At 43.4% G+C, this 10,455-nt stretch overlaps 1 protein-coding gene across 1 annotated transcript; it reads left to right on the top strand.

The window, feature by feature from the left end:
- Nucleotides 1–4,497: 4,497 nt before the first annotated feature.
- Nucleotides 4,498–8,584, top strand: SKIDA1 (SKI/DACH domain containing 1). The gene is made up of 2 exons (XM_031652464.1): nucleotides 4,498–4,646; nucleotides 4,860–8,584. The coding sequence occupies exon 2, from the start codon at nucleotides 4,973–4,975 to the stop codon at nucleotides 7,697–7,699; it is 2,727 nt and encodes a 908-aa protein (XP_031508324.1). The 5' UTR covers nucleotides 4,498–4,646; nucleotides 4,860–4,972; the 3' UTR covers nucleotides 7,700–8,584.
- The last annotated feature ends 1,871 nt before the right edge of the window (nucleotides 8,585–10,455 follow it).

Here is a 10,455-nt window from a genome sequence, read left to right on the forward strand (position 1 = left end):
TATACCCTGTGTCCCAAACTTCTGTTAAAGACAGGGTTTTTAAATGCCTAAGAACAGAGGGATGGGCCCTTTTGGAAACTTACCCTGATTTGTTTAAATGAACCAGAAAGAAAAAAAATTAAGGGAAATATACTAAGTTATCATTTGTTTCTCAATTTAGCCATTTTCTACTCCTCCATTCCCATTTTCCCATCCCAAAAAGCAGAGAAGATGTGATATTAGACAAACTTAGCTAAAGAACTGTTGAGATTTTATTGTCTTATATTCTCAACTAATTCAGCCATATGAGACTTTATGATTATTTTAAACTTTTATCTTGTGAATATTATAGTTACTTTTAGTTAACAGCACAAGGGGCTTCTTTTATTCTTTTAACCAGCATACTTACATTGTTGAGGCCTTTGTGATGTTCCTTACTCTTTTCTGTCTGAATTCACTTTGAACAAAATGTGCCCAGCAATCACTAAAACAAATGTATATAGTGAAGAGTTGCGAGGGGGGGGGGGGGGGTTGGGAGCGGTGATCCTCATTTAAATTATGCATGTATGGGTGAAAGCTTGGAAGGAAAAGGATTATTTTAATGCTCTTCAATACTTTAATTATATGACAGTTGTAGTGTAGAAATGCAAAAGTACTCTTAGGTTTTCCTTCAGGTTTTCAAAAGAACTTTCCCCATTAGTAAACTACTCCTGCAAATTGCTATTGCATTTCCCAGCTAACCATTTAAAAGACTGTAAATGCCGTGTGCATTACTTCGCTCCAGAGGAAAGAGGTCAGACTGAATTGCAATGGTATTTAAACATAAAATACAGTGAAAATAAATCAAAATAGAGCATCTGAAGGTAAATCTAGCACATTCATATGGGATAAGTAAAGACAAATATGTTCATATTTTCATGGCCCTTCACTTTAAAAACTGAAAGTGCTGATTTTTTACAATAAATGCAGAAGTAAGTGAACATTAGGAATATATTTCAATCTGTATTTGCTAAAGAGGATTTTCCTTTTGCAAGCAGCTTTGTTTTCAAAGCTAAAGCACTTTTTACAATAGTGTGTAGATTAGGCATTCCTCACTGAGTAAATAATCACATTTAATTAAACTCAATGCATATTATACATGTGCCTAAATTCACAATAATTCCCTGGACCCACAGAGAAGGATATAGATATAAATGTTAATTTGGACATATCTATCCACATATGTACATGCATTTGAAAAACATAGAAGCTGATACATCTTTTCTTAAAAAGAATTTGAATACAGTCCATTATCTGAATTGGGTTCATCTTACAGCTGACATGGTCAACAAATTTATCAAAGAAACCCCCTGGCTTTTGAAGAATAGTACTTTATACATCTGGATCTGCACATCAGGCAAAGTAAGTAAATTATTGCATAACTTTAAGCATAATTGATAACAGACACCTTTAATTTTTCATCCCCATTCTTTTGGCCAGCTTTCGCATTAATAATCTAAGCCATAAATGTTGGTAGCTATTGATCGAAATCCCCGGTGTGCATGCAAATCCATCTTAAAGTCCCCTGCCTTTCATGTGTGAGCACTCAGGGGCCTCTGCTAGATCTTTTTATCGGGATCGACCCCCAATGTGCCTGGAGAAGACCCCGGATATGCAACGTGTGCTGATGGCCACAAGAAAGCTGTCTGTCACATTCTGTGTTTGTGTGTGTATGTGTGCGTGTGCGTGTGTCTATGCACTCACTCGAGCAAGAGTGCTGGAGCCTAACACACACATACACACAAGGATGGGGAAGTTAAAGGAACAAAAGAATGTATTAAGAAGAAAGATGTGTAATAGCAGTATTAAAAATGTATAAGTGTAAAGGTGTCTGAGTGTACATATAGATACTTGCACAAAGTCAAATCCCCTAGCCTTTATTTTTCTCTATTTCACCCAACAGATTTGCCCTTAGTTAAACAAAAAAAAAAAAAAAAAAACTTAATAAGCTACTAGTTTTCAAAACTACCTATATTGCCAATAATTTTAAAGGTGGAAAGAGAGGAAGAGAGAGGAAAAGAAGGTAGTTTTGAAATGGCTACTAAATCATGTTGCTATGTGTAGGAGGACTGGGGGAGGGGGAAGAGAGAGAGAGAGAGAGAAAATCTAAACAGGAATGGAGAACAACTAAAACTACCTGGAAAAAAAAAAAAAAAAAAAGATGCTCTAGCCAACCTTTTGTACTGTCTTCTCAAAGGCTTTTTCTGAGTTTACTATTTCTTGGCTGACTCTTTGGTCTAAATCTTAAAGCTGGGGGAGGGGAATAGGCGGGGGTGGGGGTGGGAGGGAGAGGGCTGGCAGTACTATATAAGTGCATCAGAAGGAATTTTAAAACGACATTATTGTTGCTGGCAATAGAAAGACTGGTCATTCTACTTTTAGAAACAAACACGAGCATCTGCTTTTCCTGAAAACTTCGCTTTCTGCTTAAACCTTGTGCATTTTGCCTCTTGTGAAAGTGAAAGAGAAAAACGCAGTGTAATAGATCCAGATGCAAAAGAAAGCCAACTCGGTGGATGGTATTAGCTGTGACGAGGCATTGTTCATTGCTGCCTCTCAGTTACGTTTAAAGCCTGAAATATCACGAGATCCATTCAATGATCCTTCTTTCATTCAAGGGACAAAAATGTAATTTGCTGTAGCTCTGATTTCTTGGATGGAAATGCTAGCCTTAGATTTCAAAGGCAAGAACTAGACATCGCGGTTTGTACACACATTGATTAAGTTGAAGAGCGGCGATTACATCTGTGCTGAGTGCAACAGTAGTTCAGGGGCTGACTTTTCAAATCCCAACCTCCTGAGTTACAGACTGTCTGAAATAGACTTCCTTAATTTCCGGATGCACTTCTTGAAATTCCCAATTCTCTTCAAAATTCCTGGGAAATTACAAAGGAGATGAGGGTGGGGGTGGGGAATTATGGCCGAGATTTCATCTTGTCAAGCAAACTACCTTTTTGTATGTCTGATTCCTCTGTTTTTATCTTTCTGTTTTCTTTTTTGGGCCATACCTGCTCGTGCCAGCCAGACCAGAGCAGAGGAAGCTGGAACTTTTGAATGTGAAGAAAGAAATTATTGTATAATTTTTTTTCTTGCAGGCTCAGAAATATCCGTTTATTCTTTTAATCACGCGGATGTGTCTATTTTTGGAGGAACAAGGAAACACATAAATGCCTGGGTTGCATTTATGTTGTAGTTGCAAACACTGAACAGTTAAGAAGATTTTGCCGAATTTTGCAAAGCAGCCAAGGAGCCGCCTTGGGATCGTGGTAATGCGACTGGGAGGACCCTTGCTCTCATTTGGCAATATTTTGGATAACCTTGAAAATGACACCAAAATATGCCTTAATTTGACTAAGAAGAGGTTAAACCACATTGATTTTCATCCAAAGTGATTTTGTTAAAGCAGATGCTTGACTTTGATGGAAAAACTGGGAGTTGTGGAAGATTCACCTAAACTACCAACCCAAAGCATCACAAACCACTGAAACAGTCTGCATCGTACATCAGCACTTTCTTTTCATTGTTATTACGTAAAACCTCTGGAAGCACCTTGGGCGTTTGACATTTTCTTTTCTTTGCTGCAGAAGGAAGCAATCTGCTCCCTGGAATTCTGACCTGTGGTGAACAGGACCCTGGCAAAGGCTTTGCTGGGGACTCTTGGACGATCCCGCCTCCAATCCAGTACGGTTAATTGTGGAAAAGTGTACACATTTCTGGCTTATCTATGCTTTGTTATGGGTCTGACGTGAAACTACCTCCTCCCCACCCCACCCCCCAGCAGAGAACCGAAATCCAGTTGAATTGTTACAGTGTTTCAGAGCTGGAGCCTTGAACTGCTTCCCTGGTCAAATAACTTTGTTTCTGGTTGTAAAAAGGCATTTCAGGGGGGAAAAAAAAAAAAAAGGAAAATCGAGAGAAATTCCAAACGTAAGTCCGCACTGGGGTGGTTCACGGGGCGGGTTTAACTTCGGAGCTCCTAGCCGGTCTTCTTCCCCACTCCTGTAAGGGAAATACCAGGCTATTCTGCACATTTTCGCTTAAGCTCCATTTTCCAAAAGGAAAAGGGGGTGGGGTATATCTCTTTCGGCTTGATAATGTTTTTTAAATGCTTTTCTTTGAAATGATAATAGCTGTATCGGTAAAATGCAAATAAAGGAAAAAATAGGCAGTATTTCTTTAAAGGCGAATATACGGTGCGGTTTTTTTTTTTTTTTTTTTTTTTGGTTTTTTTTTTCTTCCTTAACCGTACACACACTGCCTCTGATGAAGTCTGTGAGTCAGGCTGTTTCTGAGCTCCGATAGTTTAATGGAAAGATTTATATACCGACTGTATTATTTACTTTGGGAGGGGAGGTGGCAGTATAAGGGTATGCTAATTAGTGGGAGATTTTGGGGGGAAGGGGTGGAATATCAATTTTTATTGCATCACCTGTCAGGAGTGTCCAATCAGCGCTGGCTTTAGGGGAATTAATTGATGAAGGTGTCTCCGGACGAGCTCACTTCACTCTGTCATTTTATTTGTAGCTAAAGCAGCGGCGGGAATAGCAGCTGCATTTCTTTTCTCTTTCTCCCTTCACATTCCATTATCATAGTGCTCCAATGGAGAAGGAAGGAATAGAGGGGCCCAGGTACTGATCTGCATCGGGGACTCAGACCAACACACTGGCAGATCAGAAACCGGATGGTTTTTTCCCTCTTTTTTAAAAAAACGAAAACAACAACAACAAAAAAGCAAGAATCAAGTCAGTGTAATTTCATGGGGTTTCCCCCCCCCCCCAATAATTTCGCCTAGAGTTTGGCACTTCCTTCGCCGGGAATAACAGTCTTTGTTATTTTATTAGCAGGATGCCTTGAGACACACGCAGCATCTGGCGGAGGATTAACATACATACATGTGTATGTATGCGTCACGTATATATTTACTGCAAATGGTGGGGATCATTTAGTGCCCGAGATGGGAGACCTGAAGTCAGGTTTTGAAGAGGTGGATGGCGTGAGGCTCGGCTACCTCATCATTAAAGGGAAGCAAATGTTTGCCCTCTCCCAAGTCTTCACAGATCTGCTGAAAAACATCCCGAGGACGACCGTGCACAAGCGCATGGATCATCTGAAAGTGAAGAAGCACCACTGCGATCTGGAGGAGTTGCGGAAACTCAAGGCAATCAACAGCATCGCCTTCCACGCAGCCAAATGCACACTCATCTCCCGGGAAGACGTGGAAGCGCTCTACACCTCCTGCAAAACCGAGCGCGTCCTCAAGACCAAGCGCAGGCGGGTCGGCCGGGCCCTGGCCACAAAGGCGCCGCCGCCAGAGCGCGCCGCCGCCGCCAGCCCCCGCCCGGGATTTTGGAAGGACAAGCACCAACTTTGGCGGGGCCTGAGCGGAGCCGCGCGGCCCCTGCCAATCAGCGCGCAGTCCCCGCGCCCGGGCGCCGCCGCCGCGCGCCCCGCCGCCCATCTACCTCAGATTTTTAGCAAATACCCCGGCTCGCACTACCCGGAGATCGTGCGTTCGCCCTGCAAACCCCCTCTAAACTATGAAACTGCCCCGCTCCAGGGAAACTACGTCGCCTTCCCCTCGGACCCGGCTTATTTTCGGAGCCTGCTGTGCAGCAAGCACCCGGCCGCCGCCGCCGCCGCCGCCGCCGCCGCCGCTGCCGCCGCCGCCGCCGCTGCCGCCTATTACCAGGCATCCGCGGCCGGGCCCCAGCCCAAGGCAGCGGCGGGCGCCAGAGGCCCGGGAAGCCTGAGCTACCGCTGCAAACGCAAGCGCGGCGGCACCAAGGACTGCTTGCTCGCGCCTCACGCCGGCGCGCGGCGCCTGCTGCTGCTGCCCAGGTCCTACAAAGCCAAGGCGGCCGCGGCGGCGGCGGCGGCGGCGGCAGCGGCTGCGGCTGCCGCCGGGGCCACTTGCCTGGAGAGGTTTCATCTGGTCAACGGTTTCTGCCCGCCTCCGCACCACCACCACCACCACCACCATCACCACCACCACCACCACCACCGGGCCCAGCCGCCGCAGCAGAGTCACCACCCCCCTCACCACCACCGGCCGCAGCCCCATCTGGGCAGCTTTCCCGAGAGTTGCAGCAGCGACTCCGAGTCCAGCTCCTACTCGGACCACGCGGCCAACGACTCGGATTTTGGCTCCAGTTTGTCCAGTTCCAGCAACTCTGTGTCCTCGGAGGAAGAGGAGGAGGAGGGAGAGGAGGAGGAGGAGGAAGAGGAGGAGGAGGAGGGGGGGGGCAGCGGGGCCTCGGATTCCAGTGAAGTCAGCTCGGAGGAGGAGGACTCGTCCACCGAGTCGGACTCCAGCTCCGGCTCCAGCCAAGTGTCAGTGCAGAGCATCCGATTCAGGCGTACCAGCTTCTGCAAGCCTCCCAGCGTGCAGGCGCAGGCCAACTTCTTGTACCATCTGGCCTCCGCCGCCGCTGCAACCAAACCCGCTGCTTTCGAGGATGCCGGCAGACTTCCCGACCTCAAGAGTAGTGTCAAAGCGGAGTCGCCGGAGGAGTGGAATCTGCAGAGCTGGGCCCCCAAAGCGTCTCCGGTGTACTGCCCGGCCAGCCTGGGGAGTTGTTTCGCAGAGATAAGGAACGATAGGGTATCTGAGATTACATTCCCACACTCTGAAATTTCCAATACTGTAAAGAGAACTGACCTGACAATTAACTGCCTGGCAGAGGGGGCCTCTTCACCTAGCCCAAAGACAAACAATGCATTTCCACAACAAAGAATACTCCGAGAGGCTAGGAAATGCCTACAAGCAACTCCTACTACACACTGTGCAGATAACAACACAATAGCTGCTAGGTTCTTAAATAATGATTCTTCAGGAGCAGAAGCAAATTCAGAAAAAGATTCCAAAATCCTTCATTGTCCTGAATTTGCTACGGATTTGCCCTCTTCGCAGACTGATCCTGAAGTGAACGCTGCAGGAGCAGCAGCAACTAAAGCCGAGAATCCCTGCACTGACACAGGTGACAAGACATTGCCATTTCTGCACAATATTAAAATCAAAGTAGAAGACAGTAGTGCTAATGAAGAATATGAACCTCACCTTTTTACAAATAAGCTAAAGTGCGAGTGCAATGATACAAAGGGTGAGTTTTACAGTGTGACTGAGAGTAAAGAGGAGGACGCCTTGTTAACCACAGCCAAGGAAGGTTTTGCATGCCCTGAAAAAGATACTCCTTCCTTAAATCCACTGGCTCAAAGTCAGGGCCTTTCATGCACTTTAGGTTCTCCAAAACCTGAGGATGGGGAATATAAATTTGGTGCCAGGGTAAGAAAAAATTATCGGACACTAGTACTGGGAAAGCGACCTGTCCTTCAGACACCTCCAGTCAAACCAAATTTGAAATCAGCTAGAAGCCCTCGTCCTACAGGTAAAACTGAGACACATGAAGGAACACTGGATGATTTTACAGTTATAAACAGACGCAAAAAGGTAGCCAGCAATGTAGCATCAGCAGTGAAAAGGCCATTTAATTTCATGGCAAATTTTCCTTGTCCACCATCACTCATTATTGGGAGAGATGGGGACTTGTGGCCGGCGTATTCCTTAAACACCACTAAGGATTCTCAAACTCCTCACAAGGCCCATCCTATATGGAAATGGCAGCTGGGCGGTTCTGCAATACCTCTTCCACCTAGTCACAAATTCAGGAAATTTAATTCATAAAAATGTTTTGGAAGATATTTTCTTGAAGCATATTACCTTCCTTTTGTTGTAAACTGCACAGGATGGTTTGTACAAGTCCGTTAATGTGTTACACCCCCTTTGGAGTCCTGGTTTATCGCATTTTGAAGACAGAAATCGGATTACTTTTTTTCCGTTGCGGGTTTTTTTTTTTTTTTTTTTTCTGGAGTGGGGTGGGGGTGGGGTGGGAGAAGGGTTGGTTTACATTCCACAGACTACTTCAGGCTAAAGACTCAAGTAAAACTCAGTTATTACCGTAGAGCTGGAACACTTTACTGTTTCAATGCTAATAATGCACCCGGTACCTCAATTCAACTGCTACAAATAAATGTCAAAAGGTTGAATAATAAATATTACAATGAGCCATTAAGTTTATGCACTAGATTTCAGAGCTGAAAGTGTAACTGTTAATTCAGTGAAAGTTTGTTAGGTTACATGGTTACACAGTGAGGTGAGGTGAGGTAGCAAGAAGTTTCTGTGAGCCCAAAATGTTATTTTCTGGAGCTCTTCTTTGTGGGGTATCTTTTTCTTTTGACTCCCCTCATTCTCTCTTCAAGAGTAGTTGCACTTAACTTTTTTTTTTTTTAGTGGAAAGATTGGGGTGTGAGTCCTGATTAAATGCTAGTAAAAGCTGCCTCATACATACTGAGTAAAATAAATATGGAATTGTATTTTTTTTGTAAAGGGTGTGATTTTACTTTTAAAGCCACTCCTTGCAATTGGAAAAGTCCGTTTTGTGTTCTCACCCAAAGGTTTTAAATAAGGTGACTCTTACTATAGTCCTGCTTATCTTGTGGTCTGAACATGACTCTTCAAACTCCCAAAACAATTGAAATATATATATATATGGTTTTTTTGGTTTGTTTTTTTTAGGAGAGAGTCTCGCTATGTCGCCCAGGCTGGAGTGTAGTGGCACAATCTCAGCTCATTGCAACCTCCACCTCCCAGGTTCAAATGATTCTCCTGCCTCAGCCTCCTGAGTAGCTGGGATTACAGGTGCGCGCCACCATGTCCGGCTAATTTTTGTATTTTTAGTAGAGGCAGGGTTTCACCACGTTGACCAGGCTGGTCCCGAACTCCTGACCTCAGGTGATCCGCCTGCCTCGGCCTCCCAAAGTGCTGGGATTACAGGTGTGATCCACCATGCCGGGGCTGAAATATTTCTCTTAATAGCAGAATATTTTATGGTTGAACTCTTGATAGTGACAAATCAGTAAATACAACCAAGAAAAAGAAAATGAGAGGTCAGAGTTGCAATACCCCAAATGAAAAATAACAGTTTTTCAGGGCTTTTTGGTACCAGAACTCAGGCACTTGGATTTTATTACCTTATATTTTTTTTGCATCTCTCTAAAACTTCTGTTTTCAGACCATCCTGTGTATAGAGCAGGAGAGTTTCTACTGCAAGTGACAATCAGAGGTGACTATCTATATTTGCACTTAAAATCAAAGTAGTTCAACATGCAAATGCTAGGGTCTAGCCCTGGATAAGGGCCATGCTGGTGTACTGTGTTGTGATGATGGAAGCAGTAAATCAAAATTATGGAAATTTGCACTGTTGAAAAGCATGCTTTAGCTTTATTTTCAATTAAAAACACTGTTTAAAATTCCTGGTTCCATACATTTCTACTTATTCCAGATTGAAGAAGGGTTAACAGGATTGAATGGTTTTGTTGACATTTTCACTTGTAATGTTTTTACCTGAAAAAAATGCATTTATTGGGTGTAGTGTTTTGTTGTAATACTATGTGAGGGAGGCCAGTCAGGTTCTGTGCAAAACACTGGTGGATTTCTTTCTAAGTAACAACAAAACTTTACCAACTTGTTACAAATCAAGTAGGAAAAGTTTCAGGCTTAAGAAAGTGAAGCAGAGATCAGTGATTGTTTTAATGAAAGTTGAATCTAATAATTTCTGGCCCACCTCCTTTAGTCTGACAACTTATGTATCTCAGATCCTTGCTATCTTGAATCTAAGAAGTTGCATCTATAGATCATAAATCACAAAACAAAACAAAACACCAATGAAATGTTTACTGTGTGAATTTAAGTCACTATTTCTCATGGAAATTCAGTCTATTGTTTTTGTTTTTCCTTAACCTTTTAGTTCCTATTCCCTTTGAAATTTTCCTTTTGTCTATAAATGTTTCAGATAGATCTGGATGGTCTCAGCCCCTAATTGCTGAATATGCTGTGTGGTTTTCCTCTTATTGTAAAGGACTGAGGCTGAGAATACCTGCATCCAAATATATTTGGATGGAGTAAACAGATGCTTTCAACTGCCTTCCTTTCTTTCCTTCTTGAATGTTGCCATGCCAGGTGTAGGTTCACTGGATTATTTTTTATTGGAATGGTAGATATGGTCAAAGTAAAAATTGGGGGATGGTATCCTTGAATTCTTGTTTGTATATAATTCCAAAGACCAGTCCATGTTATAGTTAAAGCCCCAGAAAGCTAAACAATTGGCTTTATAGTCTGAGTTCTTTTCTCTTTGGAAGGCAATACAGAATTTAGGTGCAGTAAGTTGTCCTGAAAAATCAATCTGGTAAAAAGTGTGACACACACATTGGAAGTGTGTAATTTCTACTCTTTAATTACTTCTAAGTTAAGAAAGTTCAAAGTACGGTGACTACTACATGTACACTAGTACTTCTCTAGTTGGCTAAGGACTCATTGTTCCTAAATTATACAGCGAGAATATATTTGAAGTCTACAGATTTTGGGTGTGGAAGGACTGTAAG

The sequence above is a fragment of the Papio anubis genome, chromosome 11 (genome assembly GCF_008728515.1).
Source record: "Papio anubis isolate 15944 chromosome 11, Panubis1.0, whole genome shotgun sequence".
Classification (NCBI taxonomy): Eukaryota; Metazoa; Chordata; class Mammalia; order Primates; family Cercopithecidae; genus Papio; species Papio anubis.